Here is a 26,195-nt window from a genome sequence, read left to right on the forward strand (position 1 = left end):
AGCTACCATAGCCGTAGCTATGGAGGGGAATGGCCTCCTCATGGCTTATATTCATAAAATCTTCATCATGATAATCAACAACCACTTGCACACATTAAGCATTCAGTCGAGAAAATCACAGACAAAATACATGGGCAGTATTATCAACGGTTTTCAAAATTACCGTACGATTTTCCAGTATCATAAAACCTAATATCATCTCACCAATCTCAAAGGTATCATATCCCTCCATAATTATTGTACAGATGGCATCCCTAGGCTGGGAGGTATAGCAGACATTGCCTACGAGGCGATTGACTAGTAACTCTTGTATACATATTTTTCTCACATTTTCAGAAATTAGCGTGAAGGAAATCTATAGAGATGGTTCTCAAACGGTGTACCTCAAAATTGCCGGGTTGTGCCACAAAGGTGGAGGGGGAGGGGACATTCATAGGGAAAATATGAATGAAAAAAGGCATGTGTGTTAAATATTTTAGTAATGATATTTATTATCCTTAGAGAATCACAAAGATGTAATAGAAACAGAAAAATTAAGAGTGGTCTGTTAGTAATTACATTATTGTTGCAACCCAATGGAAACCTGAGGTTGTTAACTTTCACACAGTTGTTCAATGCTGAGATGAATTTCAGACAAACACATCAATAATTCTTGATCTTCAGAGAAAATGTCTTCTAGACATGATATAGGTTTTTGGGCTTATGCCGTGTCAAGAAAATAAGGTGAAATTCTTTAAGTTTCGCAGAGAACTTTGCTCTGCGTCATCAGAAGAAAATCTCGACTGTCCACGAAAAAGGCTTCTCAAACATCAGAAGAAAATCTCGACTGTCCACGAAAAAGGCTTCTCAAACAATGAGGTTTGAATTTAGACGTTATAATAGAAGTGGAGATGGTACGTTCATTCGTCACCAGATGGCTCCCCAGACACAGTACAGCGCTAGCGTTCGAAGCGGAAGCTGGCGGAACCATCAGAATCAGTCTGAGAGGGTTACATAACATAACAGGTGTACACACATATGAAGGTATGACATTGACACAAGCCTGGAATATAACATCTGGCGATGAGGAATGTACAAATTTGGAAAACAACAAAACAAAATAACAATAGTGAAGGGACAGGGAAGGGAACTACCTACGTAAATCCTTAATGGCTGGCAACCAGGTACTACTTAATTGATATCCAGTGTCCCTAGCTGTTTAGTGGCTTATATATTTTTTACTATGGTTCATGATCTATTGGGACTGCTCCCTAGCATTTGAAATCCTTCTAAAATAGGCCTGTGTGCTGCAATATACCACGAAGCGAACTAGTGTGCCACAAGTTTAAGAAACGCTACTGTAGAGGGAGAGGTGGAATGTGCTTCAAGGCCAGTGAATATGGGGGTAATTGTTTTTCGGTATTTGTCCTCCTCAGCTCTAAGATTTGTTCTTCACAGAACCTTTTTTTTATAAAATTCTGACCCCATGGAATAGTGAAGGGTTTGTAATTGGAAATATAAAACTTTTCTGTAATGTTGGAGCATCTTTGAGAATCTTTTCTTGTGCTCTGTGACAGTTTTGTCACTCATTGCAATATTACCTTCTTGTTTCAGTATTGAATCTATACATCCATATTTCATCACCTGTGACTTTTTCAGAAAGTTCCCACTATTCAAGTGACTGATTGTTAGTAGTCAGGTTGTTCCTTCTTCTATGGATGCAGCACTAATTTTGGTGTGGTGCAGAATATATAGTAAGTCTCTAATTAAAATTATGACACAAATATACAGGGAAAAAAACAATACTTCTAAAAAAAAAATTCAAAATTCAGGGGACTGTTTCCATGAATCAGAGCACATACTTTCTGTCAGAGTGGACAACAAACTGTGCTTCAGAAAATTTTAAAATGTACTTGTTGCCTGATTCAAAACACTGGTATTCATTGCGAATAACCTTACAAACACTTTCTATGAACCTGTTGCAATATTGGAAGTCTGAAAACTTCCGATATGAAACAAGAAAACTAATAAATATCTAAGGGAACTAAGACACACATACAGGAATTCATACTTCAATAATTGTGGTCAAATTTACTTTAGCAATGCTGAGTGGCTCAGACATTTCAGACTCTGACCTTCTGAGCCAACTTAGTAGGTTTAATCCTGGCTCAGTCCAGTGGTATTTGAAGGCGCTCAAATACGTCAGCCCTGTGTCAATAGATTTACTGGCATGTAAAAGAACTCCTGCAGGTTTAAATTCCAGCACCTTTACTTTACTTTACTTTGTGGTTAACTGATAGTGCACAATGTAGTATTGCCCCATTCTTCTAGAGCAACAAAACTTGAATTTTCTAACTCTCTCTAACACTTGTAGTACTTGGCCACTTTATCATAATCACTGCCTGATTTCTTTTCACTTGATGATTTAAAGGAGGTAATGATTTTTCTGCAGGTAAATTTTCTTCTCAAAGAGATGTTTTATCACTTCGCTAAGTATGTGGATCATAAAGTAAATTGCTAATGTATTAATGAGCTCGTAAGTATTTGGCTTTAGTAGGTGTTCTTTATTTTTAACATAATTATAATAAATGTCATTTTTTAAACAAGTAATCTTTTGCCAAACAACTGGCCTCCATGTCAGTGTGATGTGAAAATAGTGTTCAATTACAGGGAGAAATAGCCTAAGATTAGGGTAGCACTTGATGAAAGGGCAAATTTAGAAAGTCATTCTATTGGAAAATGCTATTCACTCAGAAAGAATCATTGCTCACTGTTGATAATTCTGATGCTTGATGATCATGGTAATGGGACCAAGTACCGGTACTGAACTTTCATGGTCTAAAGGTACCTTTCTTCCATTTTAAAAATGTTGCACCACACTAAGGCTGAATTTCTGATGGTTTTATGATTTTCAAAAGTTTGAAATTCTGATCTGAAGTCATTTGTATAAATGTTTGATCAACTAATTTGAGTGAACTAAATCTGTATCTTCTCATAACCTGTATTTATATTGAAAAGTTATTGTAGGGAACTACTGATTTTGACAGCCTCATTCAGCAAGCTCTTTTTCTTAGATTTTAATTTTTCTTTTAAAATACAAATTTCATAAATATAATTTATTCCTAAGTAGATTGTGAGAAAACAAATGTCTCCAATTACTTAACTTCAATATACCATAATTATTTCAGAAGATGAAAGATTAGAGATGAAAATAATCTGGTTATGAGAAGATACAGGTTAAATACTTTCAAATTAGTCAGTCTAGATAAATGACTCCAGATCAGAATTTTAACATTTGTGTAATACTTCAGCTTTTATTCAGCATCTTATTCCACAAAAAATTAGTGGAAGGGATGAATATATTTGCTTAAATCAAATTGATACATTCTTCTAATAATCATAGTAGCTTATTAGAAAATTCATACTTTTTACTTTGCTTTAGCATGTATTTCTTTTAATTTTTAATCTTTCTCTCTCTCTTTTATTTCCTTCTTTATGTTACTTCATTTCTCAGCCTTCGCTCCAAGTACAACTCCGCCTCAGTCACCTGCCCTGTTGACCAAAGTCATAAACACAGGGTTTGGTGCTGGACCTTCATCTGCATCTGCTTCAACAGGTGGCAAGTCTGGCCTCAGTCTTAGTGCGGTGCTATTGCAGGGGGTTCAAGGTACGTGCGTTTGGCACGTTCAACTAATTAGCAGGTTGCAGGAGCGTTGCTTTTGATTAACATACTAACGTTGATAAAACCAGTAGTATTTCCAACTTTGCAATATTGTCATCAGATCTGTCAGTAAAGTGCAGAAACTGGCAAAAGTTGTTTTAGTTCTTAATGGTTTGAACTTATAATGAAGTCACTGACTTCACATGTTTGATTATTAACTATTTCTGGAATATACCATGACAGCATTAAAAGCTGACAATGGCCAATCATATTAGGTTCCTTATATCCCTTCATTTCTTCTTAGTTTGTAAGGGAAAATTTCTAGTAAGAACTTACACCCATAATATTCACCATCATCCACAGTAGATGAGTTTGGAGTTGCTTACCGTGCTAACTTTGACATGTTATTGTTAGTTATGTCCGTTGATAAAATTATATAACCCTGACCAAGTCAAACCTTGTAAAAAAAAAAAATTCAATCATGAATGTTTCAAGATGAACGTTGTGTCAAATTAAAATTTCCAAGCTTGTCTAAAGGCTTGGATTTTATGATTGCTTTATTTTTGCTTAGTCCTTACTTGACAGAACAAAGTGAAGAGGAACAGGAATTTTGCATGGTTTTAGTGCATGATTTTAAGTGTGGCACATTTCCCTTGTTGGGATCGAAAAGGCTAGCAACTTATCAAATAAACACAACAGATTACTGTATTTGTTAATGGATCTGCCCTGTCAGTACTCGTTGTTTTTACTAAAACATAGTTTGTACATTATTCATTAATCGTACATGTTATGAGAAATATGTACCATACTATTCATCAGCGATATCAGTCAGTACGAATCAATTTAGGGCCAAAAACTGATCAAATTCATTAACTTCAAGGCTGGCAACTTGCAAGTTATTGGTATTCGTAACTTATTAGACTATTGTTATTTCTAAGTTAATGTCCTTTCATTTCTTTATTTAGCCTATACAGTGATTATTCTTGGGAACCTTCTTAGATGGTGGAAAGACAGAATATCAAATGCAAAAAAAGAGAGAAACTACTTTTTAATACAGTAATGCATTTTGCAAATGACATGATCTTCTTTACAATGAGTAAAGGATATAGTCAAAAACTTGATATGGAGTGAGTTAAACAGATTAATTCAAAGAGAGAATATAAGAGACAACTTTCTGGATCTGTTGAGAGACTGGCTAAATTGGATACTGTGAGTTCTCGGCCCATTACTATTGTACATATCTTTGATAACTATAGCAGCAAAATACATCTGGGGCAGTGGCAGCTGGTTATTTTGAGTGCTGGTGGTTCACAGTATTAAAAAAGTGGTATTTTAAAAATGGAGCATGGCTAACAGATCTGAGAAATTGCAATTTTAATAATTACTAAAAATATGAGGGGTGTTTTTCAATTAAGGACAGTTTGCCAGTAAAATAATAATCAGTAATGAACGTAGGTTTTCGTGGCTCATTGTATTAATATAACTGGATTAAAGCCACTATTTATTTAATGAAGCTGAGCTTTCAGCCAAATTGCATTGGCCTTCATCAGGGCATGTAAAGTTCTGCCTCCAACAGTGAGCGAAGAAATTTGAAAGAACGTGGAAGTCGTGACCGTACTATCCATGGCCTACCCCACTAAATGGACTCGAGGATCGTCACGCTGTGCTGTGGTGGTTGGGAGGGAAGTTACTTATTCACAGTTTCTTGAGGGCGCCCCGCTGTGCCATGGTGACGTTATGCATGTATTTCTGCAGTACAGGTCTCCGTGTATTTGATAACTTGAAGCCATCTTCCCTGTTGATGTCATTTGGGCACAGTTCTATCTTTATGGCTTCCCTTACCAGTCAAGCATAGAAGTCTTTTACAGGCCTCTTCAAAGAGGATTTCATGGTCTGTACTGTAGAAATGTTCTGCTATGGCAGACTGGCTTATAGCATTCTCTGTGGAGGATGAAAGATTGACATTCTTTACTGACCTGATGTGTTCTTTCCCCCTGGTGCTAACAAGCCTTATCGGCATGCCAATATACTGTATGAGCAACCACAACCACATGGACCTCCATACACCCCGGTGTTTCAAGATGTAGTTTTTCTTTGAATGGTCGAAACAGGGATTTCTTTTTATTCTGTTGTTCATAACTTGCATGCTTGTTCAAACATTTATCGTAGTGTGAGACAAGTTTTTTGTAGACCCTCTGCCAACTCGGAGGAAAACCATTTCTGAGTTATCATTTTCACTTCATTGTTAGTGTGATGCTTGCACTGAAGAACTTCTTCAGATGCAGAAAGAGATGATAGTTGCTAGATTGTAGGGAAGGTTGTCAACCGCTGCCAGCCAAAGGACTGGGAATGAACAACACCTTGTGACTACCATCTCTTTCTGCTTCTGAAAAAGTTTATCAGTGGCAAGCGTTTTCACACGATGTGAAAATGACAACTCAGAAATGGGATTCCTCTCAGGTACCAAACTTCTACATTTGCCAATTCTCGGTACATTGACCTGGATCATTGTGGGTTAGTGTTTAAATGGTCTTCATCAAACCCCGAAGGTCTTTCTGAATGTGGAGTGTCACTCGTGTCAAAATGGCCCTCCTTAAAACAAGAAAACTATTTCCTTGCCGTTCTCTCTCCAATGGCATTATCCCCATACATGGAACAAATGTTCTAGCTGCCTTTGCTCCCCCCTCTTCTGATGTCCACAGCAGCACTCGCTGTCTGCAAAAATGAAAAATATGAAAAATTCAATACACGACACTTGCACTTCGAAAAAAATGACAGTCGATAAATAAGCCCATAGCAACTGCAGTATCAACACACAAAACAAAATTGCTCTGGACTTATGCACCAACTTAATAATTTCAACTGCTACTAGGACCAGGTGGTAGCATTCCAAAGTTTCTCATTACATACGATATTGAGCTATATGATGTTAATGATGCATTGCAGATGATGATTTATAAAAGTTAGTGAGAGTCAAATTTCTAGTACCAATTAATTGTGCATCTACCAATGTTTATTTATTTATTTAATCGTATGGTGATTATAACTACAAATTTATAAGTCCAGGTCCAAGTGTTTCAGCCACTCTACAGCACTTTCTGAAAGATGAAACAGGTCGCTGGGGCTTCCGGAGTAGGCATGAAGAGGGCAGCGCAGGATGACATGGTCCATGGTCTGCTCCTCTTCATTGCATTCACACATTGGAGAAACCATCCAATCCCACTTATGGTGTAAGAAATTGCAGCATCCATGCCCAGTTCTCATTCTGTTGAGGCAACACCATAGTTTTCTTGGGAGGTCGAATCCCTTCATTTTCAAGGTTGGATTTAGGTCACGAGCATTTGTTCCAGATGTTGAAATTGACCACTCATCCCGCCAGCTCTTGTTTAGATTAAAATTATCCCTCAAGAGTCGGCCAGTGAGTATACTTGCTGGTCTCCTAGATCGAAGTCGTCGTGGCGATGGGTAACAAAATTCCTGGTGAACTGGTAATGAGGGAGATGACCAGATCTTCTTTGCTTCTCTCAGCAGAGCTTCCTTTCTCCTCAGGTGGGGTGGTGGGATATGACTAAGTACGGGTAACCAGTGGCAAGGTGTTGACTTTACAGTACCAGTTGTGCAGTGCATGGTATCATTCAACTTAGTATCCACTTTATACACATGTGCACTTTCCAGCCATACTGGGGCACAGTATTCCACTGCAGAGTAGACAAGACTGATACCTGTTAATCGTAAGCAGTCAGCCGAGGCTCCCCAGGAACTGCCACAAAGCTTGTGTAGGATGTTATTCCTTGTAGCGATTTTGTGAGAGAGCTTGGTGAGGTGTTCTTTGTAGCTCAGAGTTCTGTCCAGTGTGACTCCTAGATATTTCGGGAACGGGTTGTACTTTAGTTTTTCACCAAGGAATAAGACAGATGGCTCATAGTTTGCGAGTTGGTTGCTGAGATGAAAAAATGAAACCTCGGTCTTAGAAACACTTGGGATCAAACACCAAGACTTGAAGAAAGTTGCCATTTTGACCAAGTCTGCTGAAAGAATGCCTTCTCCATCCTCAAAATTTCTGCTTTGAGCTACCAATGCAATGTCGTCTGCATAGATAAACTTAGGGATGACCGTTGCTCACGCCTGTAGGATTGTGCCTATTGATTGCCTTGCATGTGTCCCCTGGGTGGTGCTAAGCGAGCAACAGCAACCTAAGGTGATTGAATTGAACGACATAACGTATCTAGCAATGTAAACAGTAATGTAAAACATCCATCTGACAGAAAGCACATGGTAATGTTGATTACAGTATTGCAAGTCCCTTTATGAGTATCTGGTAGGAAGATTATGAAACATAAACTGAGATATGCAACGAGAGAATATTTTATTCTGTGGTCATTTTTTAGCCATGAACAGTTCAACATGCCAACATTTGTTGCAAAATGTTCTTTTCGTATGGAATTTTATATGTAACTTTACTCTGATTACATTCTTTATGTATTCCTGAAATGTTTGGAACTCCTACCAAGCTAACTACATTAAAATTTCTGTCAACACCTGAACTAAGCAAAGTGTTTCTCCATTGAGTTTAAATATCTAAGCAAATAAAAGAGTTCCTGTGTCCAAGGTCAAATTATAGGAAAAGAGACTTTCATTGTCATACTCTTGTTACTGGTGATAACATTTTGCATACAAAAGTTAATTTTTCTTTCCTCAATACTACTGCTATGGCCTCATATTTGAGTTCTGACCAGGAGGAATCAGGTATGGTATTTTATTTTTAATTTACTGGCATGGTTCATTATATTATTTCTTACTTTTTATGAATTTCTGTATTGAAAAGCTTGCACTGTTATTTATTCTTTGAGTATGGATCATAATTAAATGCATATCACTTATTGCTTAAAGCCTTTCTCGTCTTGACTGGACTCTAAATTTTCATTATATTTAAATTATTGTTTCACTTTATCATGCGTCTTTAAAAGAGGATGGCTATTCATTTGCTCTTCATCTCTCTTTGTAATAATGGCTTTATACAATTTTACATACACAATTCACAATGTATATGCTTTCTCCTTCTGTAAGTACAAGGGTTGGGGTGTAAGTTATGGAAATTTTATTTTTATTTTGGACGATTGCAGGATCTATCAGTCAAATAGAAATATACAGATAGGAGTGGGGATTATAAAGTGCTGTGGAGTGTATGAATAATTGCAAGAAATCAGCTTCATTTCCCATATCAAATCTTATTTACATTAAATCAATAAAAGTAAACTTCCACCTGTTTGATTCTGTATACTTGTTTTAAGCAAATTAATTATTTGTAGAACATGTTTCATTCCTTAGGAACGTCTTCAGCTACATAACATTGCTTAAATGAAATTACATAGAATTTTCTTCTGCTCAAAATCCATCTTAAAATAGTACCTGCGTTATGCTTAAAACAAAACTCATTTTAAGGGGGGAGACCTAGCTTAACACGGGGAAAATAGGCCAATATTCATTCGATTGTTATATATGCTACAAACGTTGTTGACAAATGCTGCACATATCTCAGTATTGGCATGTTTCAGAGCAATCAGAAGCAACTTCAATAATGTCAAAATTCTAATTATAACATTTTAAAATAAAATGTTCAAAATTTCCCGCCCTTTTAACAATATATCACGGTTTCCTTCATAACTCTCTTACTGTTTCATGGATAATTATGATTTTTTCAGAGTTTCCTCCCATAGTGTTGTACTACAATCTGTACCTCATTCAGATCAATAGGATTTAAATTAGATTTTATATAACATATTTATTTACAAAAAATATTAATTTTTTCTGATGCTCGGAATGAAAACGCGACAAAAAATCCAAATCACAGTCTATGTTAATGGTTGAGGTTCATTTTGTAGCTGGAGGTTTGATACACACTTTAAAAAAGGAAAAGTATGAAAATTCTTATAAACTTGGAATTTATAAGGGAAACAGTGATATATTGTTAAAAAGGCAGAAAATTTGGAACATTTTATTTTAAAACTAGCTGATGTACCCGTGCTTCGCTATGGGATTCTCAGAAAGACTGACTTGGTGGTTTTCCTAACTGAATTCAACATAGGTCATTACAAAAACGTCAGTAGGAATGTAGCGATTGAAAGCAATGCTATCATATGAAATACTCGATCAAATGAAAAACCGCACACTTTCAACGAACAGTACTGCGGTGCCGATCCAACAGTCCAAGGTTCCAGAGCTGGAATAACCAGGTCGCAGACTGCCGTGAACACTCCTCTGTCATTAGTCCGTTAAATATGCACACTACTCATTCCAATCAGTGCCTCAGAGTAGGGATTGAATAGCTCGAATACTATGATGAACCAGTGTGTTACGTACCAGTAATATCAGAAAATGTATGAACCAGAGGAATGGCATGCTAAAGAAGAAAGTTATCTAACTCCCCAGCTACTTCCCGCCAATACACAGGCAGGCTGTTACAGTCAGTACGATCAGGCGAGTTGGCCGTGTGGTTAGGGGCACGCAGCTGTGAGCTTGCATCCAGGAGATAGTGGATTCGAACCCCACTGCCGGCATCTCTGAAGATGGTATTCCGTGGTTTCCCATTTCCACACCAGTCACACCAGAATGTACGTTAATTAAAGCCAAGGCCGCTTCCTTCACACCCCTTTTTATTTCCTATCCCATCGTCACCAAATGACCTACCTGTGTCGGTGCGACGTCAAGCAAATTTTAAAAAACTCGGTACGCTGCAGTAATCCTATCTATCGGGGATCAGTGAAAACAGAAGACAAAAAGCACATCAAAACAAACAATGGTCAATGTAATGTTATTGTTGATAAAGTTTATGAGCTTTCTATATTGCAGGCCTTCACATTAGTTTCTTTCGACTCTGTGATATTAGGGCGTCATACAAAATTATTTATATCGTAGACTGTAGTTCTTTATTCTCAGACTTTACATACCGATTTTCACTAAATTCTGTTTACCCATTTTCTCGTGACTCGGCGCTGATATGGACTTAGTAACAAAAATCCAAATTCATGAATATCTCTGTGATTATATGCGGTACAGTAACAATGTATAAGACATAAGTGATCGGTAATTTAATAACTTCTTACATAACTACTACTAACTTACGACATAACTAAAGTTATGTTAGTTACGTAGTATTTATCGATACAACCACTAATAACATAAATAACTTATTTGAGAATTACATTTCAGGCCTTCCCCTAAACCACCGTTTCACTCAGCGTGAATAAAATAATTTGTAGCCTAGATTGCAGTGGTTCATCACCCCACTTTACATACCGATTTACATTAAATTCTCTTCAGCCGTTTTATCGTGATGCGTGTACAGATAGACAGACAGACAGAAATTACAGAAAAATAGAAAATGCATTTCCTTGTTACTGTGGACATGACAGATACAGAAATATCATTCATTTCAAATTCTGAGCTATGTACAGGCAAAACAATTGTTTTATATACAGATTACATTTCAGGCCTTCCCCTAAACTGCCATTTCACTCAGTGTGAATAACATGATTGATGGCCTAGATTATAGCGACTTATTTCCCGACTTTGCGTACCAATTTTGGTGAAGATACGACCACTAATATAATAAATATTTGACAATTAAATTTTAGGCCTTCCCCTAAACTACCATTTTTCTCAGCGTGTATAGCCTATATTGTAGCGACTTATTTCCCATCTTTGTCTACCGATTTTCATTAAAACACGACCACTAATAACAAATATTTGAGATTCAAATTTCAGGCCTTCCCCTAAACTACCATTTCACTCAGCGTGATTAAAATAATTTATAGCCTAGATAGTAGTGGTTCATCACCCCACTTTACATTCCGATTTTCATTAAATTCTCTTCAGCCGTTTTCTCGTGATGCGTGTACATACATACAGACAGACAGACAGACAGAAATTACAGAAAAGTAAAAAATGCATTTTCTTGTTACTGTGGACATGACCGATACAGAAATACCATTCTTTTCAAATTCTGAGCAATGTACAGACAAAACTCTTATTTTATATATATAGATATTAAAATTATTAAAATTCTGACATTATTGAAGTTGCTTCTTGTTGCCAGGAAGCATGCAAACACTGGGATATGTGCAGCAATTGTCAACAACAATTGTAGCATATTTAACAATTGCATGAATAATGACCTTTTTTCCCTTTGTTAAGTTGGGTCTCCCCCCAAAAATAATTAAAATATGGTGGTGGTGGTGATTATTGTTTTAAGAGGAAGTACAACTAGGCAACCATCCTCTATATAACACTAATCAGGGTGAAAAAATGGAAGGGGTCCGACACTTCGAAAAATGAAGGTATCGGCCAAAGGAAGAGAAGGGCCACGAAGGGCGTGAAAATGAAAGACTCCCTAGCCCTCGCAAACCTAATAGCGTCGGGGTCAGAAAGGAACAAGAGTTGACCAAGGGAGGTCAGATAGGAAAGATAAAGGTGAGGAGCCTGGCACAAGTAAGTGGAAGCAATGCCAGGACTCAGCTGAGGGCCCCGTGGTCACCAGCCCACGCTCCAAAGTTCAGAGCCCCTGGAGCCACCTTTAGTCGCCTCTTACGACAGGCAGGGGATACCGTGGGTGTTATTCTACCGCCCCCACCCACAGGGGGAATTAAAATATGGGGGGAGGCTTGAGTGGGGCAGTGAAGTGAGAAGGGAAGATGGATCTATCTATATTCTAGCCTAATTTAAAACTATTTCCTATTCACTTAAATAGATGTTAAAAATTGTTAGTATACAACACTTTTGTAGCCTACATATATGATGTGTGTGTTTTTCTTAGTTGTTCATTTTTTTAAAGTTTTCTAATGTATGAATAATACCGAGTATGTTCACCAGATGTAAGATATAAAGCAAGAAAACTGTCAGCCATGAAATCTTCTTGCTACATAATGTTTATTCTCAGAGGGTACAGTTACCTTAATGGTAAACCCTCAGAGTAGTCCCGTAGATTGTCCACAACACATTGCCAATGTCCTCTCATGTCCTAAACAGTCTCCCACGCAATGGTTTTCTCACTTTTGGGATGAGGTCAATATTGCGCAGAGACAGGTCTGGTGAGTATGCCGGGTGTTGCAGTACTTCCCACGTCCCACTGCTGAAGTTACCTCTTTATAGCTTGTGCTGCATGCAGTTTGGCATTGTCACTGTCGAGAAGATATGGGTGTTCGTTCCTTATGGCAGGACATAACTGTGTCTGCAGGAAGGTTTTGTAATAGGTTGCCGTCACTGCTGTGCCATGTGTAACGAAGTTACATGCAATCACGCTTCTGACATCATAAGCCACAATAATCATCAGCTTCATGGGAGAAGGATTTTGCCGGAATTTCTATCTTCTTGGTGATCCTTCATGTCCCCAGTCTTCAGACTGGTGTTTGAGCTCTGGTTCATACACCCTGGCCCAAAATTCCTCCATGGTCACTATTCTCTTCAGCATTTGCTTGCCTTTCTGTCAGTTGTGTACCCCAAGTGGTCAATGCATATGGCGTACTGTGTCCACTTTTGCATATCTGTAAGTGCCCACTGTGGTGAAATTTTACACAGATAAAGATCTTCCCGTAAAATTGTGTGGATGGTTCATTTTTGAATGCCTGTTTCAGCTTGTATCTCAAGTATTGTCCATCTTTTGTCGACATCTGTTCGCTGGGTAATTTTATTGCACATGACTTATCAGTCCAGACACTAACAGGTCTTCTGGACCATTGCACATCGCTGCTTGTTTCAAGTCCGTGTTGAAATGCTGCTGCCCATCTCGCAATGGTTCGGTATGGAAGGGTATTATTCCCCACAGCTTCCACAAGCTTTCTGATATTCTTTGGCATTACAACACCTGCAGTTGGCCAGTTCAATTTACGCACACCTTTCTTGCCTCATCACTTCCATTCTGCGTTGAGCCTGAGTCACTACTGCAGTCCCATCGCCCTGTGTGTGGTACGTGTCCAATACACCATCATCTCGTGCTGTGTCCACGTACTATGAGAGTCGTGTTCTCCAGGACACATGGTAGCACCATGCAAATGTAGGGAAAATATAGTTGCCATGACTTGTGCCCCAACCCTCATATCTCCCATCTACTGTATACATGTGAATTAGTTCAGTCATATACTACTAAGAATTGCATGTAATTAAAATTAGAACTAGAATTCTTTCGAGAGTGAATGGTTAAATGAAATAGAATATTATTTTAATCAGAATTGTTTCTAAAGAAATTGGTGAATGGATGATCAATTTTCTGTTCTGTCCAAACCAATAAGTTTGCAACTTTCATTCAGACGCTCAAATATCAATATCTGCCATGCTTGGGAAATTGTGTGTTAATGTTGTGTGTGAATTACAGGAATATCAGGGACTGCACCACCTAATTACCAGTCCCCAACCCAAGAAAATTTATCGTTGCTGAACTGAGTGGCTCAGATGGTTGAGGCGCTGGCCTTCTGACCCCAACTTGGCAGGTTCAATCCTGGCTCAGTCCGGCGATATTTGAAGGTGCTCAGATATGTCGGCCTCGTGTCGGTAGATTTACTGGCACGTAAAAGAACTCCTGTGGGACTAAATTCTGGTCCTTTGGTGTGTCTGAAAACCGTAAAAGTAGTTAGTGGGATGTAAAGCAAATAACATTATTTATTATTAAAATTTACCGTTAAAGTTTAAACCTTTCCATCCATCCAGAAATCTAACCCAGGCCCTTGAGGACCGAAGGCCAAGAAGCTGATCCCTCAGTCATGGAACTGGACTGTTATCTAATATGAACAGTGTAACCAGATGGCTTTTGCAGGAAAGAGAACAGGTGGCCTCAAAATGTAGGACACTAAAGTAAGGTGAAAGAACATTATGATATTGATTTCATACATTTTGTTTAAAACTGCAGCATATAATATTTTTGATGCTCTCAAATGTATGGTTCTGACAAACACTTAAAATACAGTGCAAGGAAGATAAACTTAATATTTGAAATGGGATTTTACTAGAAAAGTTACGCAACGTTACAAGGAGTTATGGCCTACTTTTAGACTTATCAAAAATAACACATTTTTCAATAACTTACCTTTATTGGCTCTGGATATGTGTACTCCCACTGGACAGATGAAGCAATCAGCTTGTTGAGCATTTTTTCACATTTAAATTATTTGCCAAAATTTTTCGAAAGTGGCAAGTATATTTTGGCATTCTTCAAAGTTTCCAGATTTGCAGGCATGACTTTCTCACACACCAAGCAAAGGTAAAAAGAATAAACTTTCCAATTGTGGGAATAGAAATGAGTGATTTTATCGCATGATACGTTGGAACGAACTGTTTTCCGAACTCTTGCGAAGAACTTGAGAATTTCGACAAAACTAGTCTATGAATGCTATTTCATCTTTCAACATAATATGTAAACTCATGAGAAGACTACTTCAAGCAAATATGACAAATGTGATAAATAGACAGTAATTTGGACCTAATGTTCCAAAATGTAGACGGTTTGGTATTAGTGAGAATTCCTCCTAAACCTCGAACAGGCAGTTAAAATGTAGCATATATCTGGGAAAAGGAAGACATCCAGTCACCCTGGATATGAATTAAAATGCAGTTAGTTTATCACTAATAAAATGCACTCAAGTTATACTGCAAGGGAATTTGAGAACCTAATGTAGTTGATTATTAAATAATGAACATTTTGTGTGATAGTATGAAAAGAGCAAATGAATTTTAGATGTCTTTATTGATCATTGTGTTTGCAAAGAGAAAGATATTACTGTACTTCACTTTATGTTTTCTTTAATTACAGAGACATTAAGTGGCTATCATCACTAAGTAAGACTAAACATGATACGTAGGAACTTTTATTTCTCATAATTTTTATTTTAGTGCCTTAACGTTTTAATTTGCCATTTACTTTACAAAATAATTGGTTCTTAAAATTCTCATCGCAAAGCCTCAATCTCTTGGAGGGAAAGTACAGTTGCTCAAAAAAGAAAAGTGCATGGTATTTTAAAAGTTCCTTGCAGATACACTTTCCTCAGAACCAACTGAACCTATAGCTATAATGTTGGTTGTGGTTATCCACAGGGTTTGTATCTGCATGGGAGGTGAATTATATTTTCATAATAATGAAGTTTATGTCTGATAAAATATTATATGCATGGAACATAAAATACCATGTGCTCATTCATCCTTTTTAACTAGTGTACATTTTTGCATTTGTTGAATAGCCATCTGAAAAAAGCTATCTTCATCATCACTTAATTTTTTTCCCTTTTCTGCTTCCATATGATGTATATCAATTACTAGAACTTAACAATTCCTAGAATGTAATGATTACCATTTTATTTCAAAAAGTAAATTAAGAATAAAAATTATATTTTGTAAAAAGTAATGATTACAAGTAAAATTTACTAAAAAAGTATTTGTTACAAGTAATTTGATTAATTATAATACTCGGTTACTTCACCAACACTGGTTATAATGTTTAGAAGAATGGTGTGAAATATCTAAAGCCAGTTTTGATCCTCGAAATGGTCTCATCGTGGGAAATACACTGAAGGGATTTTTCTGTGGACAAAAGTGAATATCATATAATTTATGTAGAGGAAAGCAACAGGGCACCCTTTAAACATAAGAAGGCCTATTAAGAATGGCTTCAAAGAAGAACTGATGTAGACAGGGAATTGTATGTAGAGGAAAACAACAGAACAAACCAAATTATTTTAGAGTCCAAGAAGTAATCCTGGGAAGATTTCAGTATTTAGCCTGGAAAGGCTTGGTCAAGTGGCAACGAAACCTTTCTGGGCTGTTATAAAGAAACAAGGGGAGGGAAGAGGGAAATGAATAGTGTATTGGATAAAGTGGATGAACTCATTGTAGATATAAGGGAAACACTGAATAGATAGAAGAAATATTTTGAAAATCTTCTCCAAGTTGAATATAAATCAGGAAACTCGGTCGTCAACAATTACCAGTGTTTCGCTCCAGTGTGTCATGGGCTCATCAGTTGGATACCGCACCTTCTCATGACACTGGCCGGCTAGCACGCCAGTAGCGACACCACTACAAGCTATACATGTGATAAGTACAATGCAGTGCCGACATACTAGGGAAGAATTGCATCTCCACTTGCTATATTTTCCCTCCCGGGCTAGCATGACCAAAAATATGACTTCCAAATGAGAAAGCTAAATAAAAAAACAGGAAACTTGTTCGTCAGAAATTACCAGTGTTTCACCCCAGTTCAGCAGGGGCTCAATTGGAAGCCATATTTTTGGTCTTCACCAAGTTGTTATGACAAATTTTAGTGAGATATCTTGGAAACATACTGTTGTTTAGGGAACCGTTTTACACTATATCTACTGTATATGCAGGCCAATTACCCCATATATACTCGAGTAATAAAGCATTAATTACCTAACCTTCGAATTTGTACTTACGCAGACACGTATTATAAAACTGCTTTATTGCCTTAATATTGCTGTCATGTTGGTTTCCTGTCCATTAGCAGACCCTTTAAGACTTTGCGAAAACCACAGAGACAATTTTTCTGAGGATGTATAAAGGCAGGTGAAGAATGAATGTCTGCTATTATAATGAAAACTGCCCAACTGGATTGTGACTAGCAGTAGACAAGGGGGTGCCATTACAGTAAAAATTCGCTAACCCGGCCTTCACATGAGAAACGATGTATGGCTACTTCCCTGTCGTGTTTCTAGGGGGTAAAGCTAAGAGCTGTGCAATTTTATAAAATCTTACAATGTGTACACTACTTCACCTAGAATTCTGTATACAATGTAGAATTCCGTCGTGAAGCACAAGTACATCAGCCGATGTACAAGTATAAATTATAAACACTTTATATTTAAATACCTTCTTTATTAAAAAAAATAAGCCCCATTTTTAACACAATTTTTAGTTCTAAATTGTGATGGGGTCTTACAGTTATTTCAAAAAATGAAAATGCTGATAATGATGATAGTAATAATCTTATGGCCTCGGCAGCAGCTTTAAGTTTATCTCTTCGATTTCTCCAGTATCAAACCATGTTCGGTTGTACCAAATATTCTCTTTTTGTGGGCCGCACACCATTAATTTTTTATTTTTGTGAATTCCAAAATGTCTAGCCTAAACTGCACAGCAAAACTCTTTTATAAATTCATTTTACTGGCAACACTGACAAGTACAGTAAAATAAAGAAACAGTTGATCAAATGAAGATGCTGCTGTTCTGACCACAGGACTTGCTTTACTAGTAAGAATAAAGCAGATAGCAAGCAGAAAGCTAGGAGATGCTTACTGTGTGGATGTAAAATTTCCAGCCCCTCCCTGCAAATGATTCTTTTGCAAACACTAGAAAGGGGAAAAATTTGTCCTGGGCCAACAGCTAGTACAGTTAACAGCAAAATTCTTAAATGTTTTTCTGGGAATTACAGCTTGTCCAGTGAGTACATTATGGATCTAACATTCACACGTATGTTAATTTTTCTAAAATTTGCCCTCAAAACTTGGAGGGTCTTACAATTGAGCGGTTTTTATTTTTTAGTAAATGCAGTAATTGTTTTGCAGAATGCTTTTTGAAATAAAATTCTTTTACTTGCTTTTATTCCTCTTGAAGTAAACAACAGCTGAAGAATGACTCTGGAAGTTATACACTGCTCTCTGTTCGATGACTAAAATAATTATAATATTAAGGTTTATACTACTTTAGCATGTGAGAAATGCCCATGGGATTGAAAAGCATTGCCCATGGTATATTTACATTTTTTTAAAGTAAATTCAGAATAACTGAAATGAATTTAATTTTATGATCCATACTCAGTGCTGTAATGATTAGTTATATACTTTGTACATACCTTTTATCTTGTTGCTCATTTATAACATGTCAACTTCTTGTCTTATTTTATGACTTTTAGTGTATGAATGTGTAGTTTTGTGATGATTGTTATGTCTACATGTCTAAACTTGTGTATTAGTGCTTATAATTTCATTCTTTCATTCCCTCCTTTTTTCTTTCTTTCTTTCTTGAACATTTTTATTGACTGTCTTCTGTCCACTTCTTTCCTTTCCATCATATCAGTACAGTATATTCTGTCTCATTGTTGGCTGTTACTCATGTCTGAGCAGTAGCGGCGATTAGTTCTCGCACTTTGTGGAGAACAATTTTTTAAATTCCATTTTAGCCACCTGACTATTTTTTTTTTAACTTTCGACAGACTGAAAAACCTACGAGTTATTTAAAAAATTGCCTGGAACTAAAAATTACACAAAAAGCAATTTGTACCATCCCTATTGTTTTACAGCTAATTCCTTCCTTTAATTTCTGTAATTATTAAGACAAATACTTAGCAGAAATACTCACAAAATGTCATTTGTTGTGGCTAACGCAGCAGCGTGTAGCACGTGCTCAACAAAGGGTAGCAGGGGTATATTTTTTGCCAAGGTCATGGACACAGGTATGATTCACCCTCATTCCGGCAGTCTCGCTCAGTAAATGTGTCTGTGTAGTTCTCTCTAGTGTCTGTAAGTTTGTTTTAATTGTATAATCATGCCAAACTTATATTTAATTGTAATACATGTGTAATTGTTGTATAGTACTATTATTACCGCACTAAAGTTGGTAGACTCAACCTTTACATCTTTATCAAAATTCGCTCAGAGAGCATTAAAAAGGCTTACCATTTTGTAACCTTTTTTTTTTTCCATCCCCCCCACTTCTAACTCCCAATTGTCGCTACTGTGTCTGAGTATACAATTCCTCCTGCTCTGTTTTCACTTGCACTTCTGATGACTAAACATGCCAGTTCTAGCATGAAACATACATCCACACTGATTGCACTCGATGGATGGGAGAGGACTGGGATGCATTTGCCAGACCGTGCGTTTCTGTTGTTTAGACTCTTAGAACCTCTGATGCCCTTGTTCAAACAGTTCAACAGCAGTAGATGTGGTCTGGTGCCCAGTTAAGTGTGTCAACCTTCATGGTTTGTTTAAGCTGGTCTTTGTCATGCCTCAAGGAATACCGTGGGGTTTCGTGCCTGAGCAAAGATCACCATATAGGAATTGGCAATGAAGCCTGGTGTTGCTCATATGGCAGACATACCCAGTCCACCGAAGCCAGTGTCCAATGATGGGGGCTTCTACAAAAATTCATGCATGCTTTTTTGAACTGCATGTTTCTCTCCCTTGATATCTAAGATTGAACAAAGGTTCTCTTGATGAAAATGCCAAAGCTTCTTGATGTCACAGTGGTACAGGATCCAGATTCAACATCCATAAAGTAACATTGAGATGATGATTGCATTATACGCAATGAGTTTTTTTATGAAGTGATAGGTCTTTATTCGTGAAGATGCGATTAGATAGTTGATCAGGTACGAAGCATGCAACATGGAGTCAGTTGTACACTGGGTAAGGGGTTAAAGTGTAATGAGGAATAGGAGGAATGAGAATAACTTTGTTGATATAAGAGTTAATCATACAGCTTGCTCATCATGCTGATAAGTAATCTTTTTAGACTGCAAGAAATTTCTTTCCAGTTGGATTTAATATTTGAGTTTACCTGGTGATATTTCTGACAGGACGATGATGGGCATATTTTGACAGATGCTGATGTGTGGGTTACACTTGTCTTCTGACTTTATTGTGCACAATGAATACCTAGTTCAGCTGTCTTGTAGGTATTATTATGAATAGTTTGTACACTTTTGCTCTCAATAGACTTCAAGTTTCATCACATTTTTCCTTAATCAGTTCTGTAATGTCTACATGATTATTTTGTCAATTGTCTCAAAGAATGCCATTATTGTGTGCATCCAACCATTGAAACATTTTCTAAATCCATAAAATAATATAAAGCTTAATAAAAATCTACACTTTTTGATTTATAAAATAAGTTGTTGCATTAATCCAAGTTAGGTTAAATCAAACCTTCAACAATGAGTAGCGGTATTTCCTAAGAAATTCCTTCTCTTTTTCTTAACTCTACCCTGAATGAAAACCTGTTTACATCATACTTGTCAATGTCTGTGGACTGCCTCTTGAATACTTCTGTTCCTGTTGTGCATATACATGTTGTGTTTCTTGTTGCAGCAGGTAATGAAAATAAATGTGAACGATTAGTAGATAACAAAAAAAGTTTGGAAGTGCCTTCTAAAGCACGAGAACGTATTAGTCAAGCTAGTGACTCTGTCCATACGGGTAAGTTCTCTGGATCTACCCCTGTGCTAGCAGTTGCTGTGTTGTGTTCAATACCTTCCCTGCCCTTTGCATACTGACTTACAAACACCTGGGTTTCAAAACCTGTTGTTGTATCTTACGGCTAGCCCAGATTCCAATCCATCAGCTTTGGGTTTCAAAACCTCTCAGTATAACAAGTTCAGACTAAAGGAATAAATAGAAATTTCTAGATTATCTTTAGAAAAACTGGATGGGTCGTAGTATTTAATTATAATATTAAAGTCACTTGTTATAAAAAATATTCTGAGCTTGGGAAATTTCTATGAAGTAGGGAGCTAACCTTACTTACTTAGCCCCTTCTACTCTAAGGTTGAGGGACCAGCAGTGGGTTAGATAGTCCTAGCTGCCTGAACACAAGGATGGCCAGGACTAACAGTATGTCCGAGACACTCACTCGTATTCCATAGGAACTGGTATCCCGACTGTCAGGACCACTTACCAGGCTACTCAGCCGTTGCTCATAGTTCACAAACTAGGACATGACAGGTCAGAACAATGGCAGGAAGGTATTCAGAAAGAGTACATAAAAGCAAAATTAGGAATGAACTCAATGGATGAAGCTGTACACATAAACCAGCTTCAATGGTGGGGTTCTGTGGGGTAACTGGAAGAGGATAGGTTACCTAGGAGAATAATGGGCTCGGCCATGGAGGATAAGAGAAACAGAGGAAGATGACAAATATCATAGATGAAGGCATGACACAACAAAATTACTGCAAGAAAAATTGACTGTGGGAAGCACTCCTAGAAAGAGGTACAGAGCAGATCATTGTGATGAACAACACTACTGTACTGTATTGATCTTTGCTGAATTCATTTTCAAGAACAAAACAAATACAAGAGTAAATCTGAGTATAGTTTTTACAGTACTTGCCAATCTTGGAATAACAACTCGATGATTACACTCATACTACGTCTAATTCTGTTGAGTGTGGGTTCAGCACCAACTTAGCTTTCCATGCCTTTTGAGTCTTTATTCATTACACTTGGGAAAAACTGCCACATTATCTCTGACTGGTGGACATACATAAATGTATTTTTCCCCTGAACCACTATTGAACATATATTCAGGATCCTGCCCTTTTGTAGTTTCTTCAACTGGCAATAATTTACCTTTTTAGCAGTTTCTGCTATGTATCTTCTCCTAGGAGTGCTTCCCACAGTTGATTTGCCTTGCAGTAATTTTGCCATACCGTGCCTTTGTCTAATATGTGTTTAAGAGTTAAGCTGGTATTTGTTGAGAAGTTAAATTTTTACGGTGGCAAAAATAAGAGTTTATAATATCTCATGGACTGTTTTAATACTAATGGTTTGCTTGATCGAGATCTCTTCATTAGTCTGCATTGAAATTCAATTAAACACCTTCATTGGTTTTACACCCGCTTGGAGAGTTCATTTTTTTGATACTGGAGAATGTCTTCTGGGAGGTTAGCACTTTATTTGTTAATTAGCAGGACTGTGTAGATGGTCTGCCACTACTAGGCAGTGTTTTGGAAGGGTGTATCAGTCTGACAGACTCCACCGTGGGCAGAACGTTGCACGTGCACACACACACACACACACACACACACACACACACGCACACACACACATAAATGTACAATATAACTATTTATAATAGTTTATTTAAATCCGCCTTGATCAATACACTCATTAAATGAAAGAAACATTATTTATTAAACCATACCCCGACACGGCGCGTCCCATATGGCTGATAGGGAATGTTCCTGTAGATATGCAGGACAGGTGTGAATAAGGCTTAGCCAAATAAACACCCGCGGATCAACTGAGGCAAAAAGGTCTGCAGTCAACGGTCTCGATGGCGGATGAGGATATTTCCCAACGGCTGAGAGGGCGGAAGAACTGGCTCTACGGCTAACAACCGTAGTTCTAACCACGGACAGAGTAATCTGTCCCACCAAGCATTACCATGAGGTAACATTATGCATGATGGAAACACTTTCAAGGAAAACTACCCCAGGTGGTACCCAGCAATGGAAATCCACCGTCGCACCAGGCGGCGCAAACAAGCCTTCGGATTCTGGGGAGCTTGTACCAACATGCAAGATGGAGTCGGAGCCATCTGGTAGCCAGACTGATGACGTACTAACGATAAACACGACTAACCTAAAACAAAATCTAAGGACAAAGAAACATCACTATTTTGGAACTATCAACATACAGACTCTACTTAGGACGGGGAAATTAAAACGGACTTTGGATGAAATGGAAAATCAGAATATTCTAATACTAGCAGTGCAAGAGACGCGTTTTACTGATATTAATACGTTTGATTCAGAAAATTATAGAATCTTTAAGGGTAAACCTGGACGAAAAATTGGAAGAAATCTGCAGCAACTTGGCACAGCATTTTGTGTAAACAAAAGGGTTATTGACTCCGTAACGGACTTCTCTTCTCCTTCTGATAGACTCTCCACTCTAACACTGAAATGTGCAAACAAGAGATACACACTATTCAATGCACACGCCCCCATAAATGATGACAACAGAAACAATCCTGATAAGGTGAAAATATTCTGGGATCAATTGGAGAATGAATTGCTAAAGACGCCAAGCAATCATGTCAAAATTCTGATGGGTGACTTCAACGCGCAGGTTGGGAAAGAACGTCAGTTCCGAAAAATAGTAGGTGGTTATCCAGCTCACACCAGAACAAATACGAATGGGAAGAGACTTATTGACTTATGTGAGACATTCGATCTTAAATTAATGTCCACGTACTTCAAAAGACTGCCAAGGAAAAAGAAAACGTGGTGCGCTCCACGGAAAGACCTAGGTGAATATCAACTGGACCATGTTGCAATTTCAAGGAGAAACACTAAAGAAATTATGAATGTGGTAGTACGGAAAGGAGCCAATCTTGACTCTGATCACTTCTTGACCCGCATAAAATTCAAGCCGTTACCGCTAAACAAGAAGAGACTCTCTCCGAATGCGTCAATAAAAGTAAACCATGAAAAACTTCAAGAAAACAGAAACGACTTTCAAAGACGTATGCGGGAGAAGAAAATGGAGACTTGTGAGGATATTCGAGAGAATATGGCTAATATAGCTAAGGATGTTGCACCACTGCGACGAACTCGCAGACACCGATGGTGGACTACAGACTGTGATGTAGCAATTGATAGGAGAGCTGCAGCCTATAAAGCATGGTACGCAGATAAAACAGAAGATAAATTTGAGACATACAAGGAGGTACGCAAACAGACAGCAAAGATCCTCCGGCAAGCCAAAAGGAATCAAATATCTGAAGAAATTCGAAGTATTGACACAGAATTTAAGAAGAACAATACTAGAATCTTTTATAGGACCTTTAAAGAGCACATACATGGATATCAACCATCTACCATGGGATTTCGAAGGGAAGATGGAAACTTGGCAGTGAATAAGAATGAAAATTGTGAGATATTAGCTACATATTTTGAGAAATTGTTGAACTGTGAAAAACCTAAAAATAAATGGCCAAAAGAGGATCCAAAGCAACGGAATGAAAACTCAATACCCCCTGACGAAAAAGAACTCCGTGAAATAATTACAGACTTAAAGAACAACAAAGCTGCAGGGGAAGACTCTGTCACAGCAGAGATGCTGAAAAGTGGTGGAGAAATCGCAATAACAATTTTAAGGCGAGAAATGGAAAAAATATGGGAAATGGAGGTAATCCCTGAAGATTGGAAAAATGCTATCATTCATCCTCTACACAAAAAAGGTGATAGAGCAGATCCTAACAACTACCGTGGCATTTCCATCACATCTGTAACTTATAAGACACTCTCTAAAGCACTACAGAGGAGACTTGTGGAACAAGTGGATCATCAACTAGGCGAGTATCAAGCGGGATTTAGGAAGGGAAGATCGTGCGTTGATCAAATCTGGAGTCTGAAACGTGTACTAGAGAATCATCTCTCAAAGGATCTGGTAGTCGTTTTTGTAGACTTCAAAAAGGCGTATGATTCAGTCGACAGGGAAGTGCTATTCAATATATTAGTGGAATTTGGAATTGACGCCAAAACAACAGCAATTATTAAGCAGACTTTAACTGGGACACATTCGAAAGTTAAGTTCATGGGAGAGAACTCCAAGCAGTTCGAAATTAAAACAGGAGTCAGGCAGGGTGATGGATTGTCACCAATTCTTTTCAACTGTGTGTTGGAGAAGATTATCCGGGAGTGGGAAAAAGAACTGGACAGAAAAGGATTACTTAACCAAGTATACATTGGAGGGTCAAAAAGTGGTGTCATGATTAATTGCCTTGCCTTTGCTGATGACGTTGCGCTGCTATCTAGGAATACTGACACAGCAATAGAACAGCTGAATGTACTAAAACTACAAGCAGAAAAAGCAGGACTACAGATTTCTTTCGAAAAAACTAAATATATAACAAACATCAAAACAGCCCCTCGGTACCTGAAGACAGAACACGGTAAAATAGAAAGAGTTGATAGCTTTAAGTATTTGGGTGAAATAGTGCAATTGAAAACAAATGAAAGAGAAGCAAACAACACCAGACGGGAGAAAATGGCTGCGGCTTTTCGTAGGACATATCCTATATACAAGAAGAAAACCATCTCCAGACGAGCTAAACTAAGGCACTACAATACAGTGATTAAAACGGAATGTCTGTATGCTAGTGAGTGCCTCCAAATGACAGGAAAAGCGGGACTGAGAGAAGCTGAGAAATTTGAAAGAAAGATCCTTCGCAAAATAATGGGTCCAAAGATTGTGGATGGACAGTATAGGCTGCGAGGAAGGGAAGAACTTTACCGAGACAATGAAAGGCTAACTGAGTGCATGAGAAAACGGAGACTTAAATTCTATGGGCATTTATTTAGAATGGATGAGAAGAGACTAACGAAAAGGATTTTCACAATACTAGACAGCAGACCTAAAGTGTCGGACAAATGGTTCAGGGAGGTGAGAAAGGATCTCAGACAGGTGGGACTAAATTCGGAAGACATCTCAAACCGAACAAAGTTTAGGTCAGTGATCGACAGATTTCAGGGATTCCATGACGAACCAAAACTTAACCGTGGGTGGACGGACGAAAGAAGACAGGCTGCCAGAGAGAGGATGCTGAAGTTCTGGGCTGTGAGGAAGGCTTCCAGAAACATGTAATTGTTATCTAACGTGGTCTCTAATGGCCGTAAACGAATATATATATATATATATATATATTAAACCATACATGTTTCGGGAAATCTCAACCATTCCCTTCATCAGTGGTTAGATCAAAGAATAACATAATATGACACAATCTTTTGTTTTACAATTTGAAGGAGTATTGACATGATATATTGGGACAC

At 37.7% G+C, this 26,195-nt stretch overlaps 1 protein-coding gene across 10 annotated transcripts in view; it reads left to right on the plus strand.

Moving 5' to 3' along the window:
• The window catches only part of CaMKII (Calcium/calmodulin-dependent protein kinase II), a 1,009,248-nt gene that overhangs the window by 927,209 nt on the left and 55,844 nt on the right, over nt 1-26,195 (plus strand). For 3 of the 10 annotated variants that reach the window (XM_067154892.2, XM_067154893.2, XM_067154894.2), the window contains exon 14: nt 3,494-3,646. The exons of the other annotated variants lie outside the window; for them this stretch is intronic. In XM_067154892.2, the coding sequence (XP_067010993.1) occupies nt 3,494-3,646 (153 nt within the window). The remainder of the gene's footprint in view (nt 1-3,493; nt 3,647-26,195) is intronic. 10 annotated transcript variants of the gene reach the window in all.

Source organism: Anabrus simplex, chromosome 10 (genome assembly GCF_040414725.1).
Source record: "Anabrus simplex isolate iqAnaSimp1 chromosome 10, ASM4041472v1, whole genome shotgun sequence".
NCBI classification, from domain to species: Eukaryota; Metazoa; Arthropoda; class Insecta; order Orthoptera; family Tettigoniidae; genus Anabrus; species Anabrus simplex.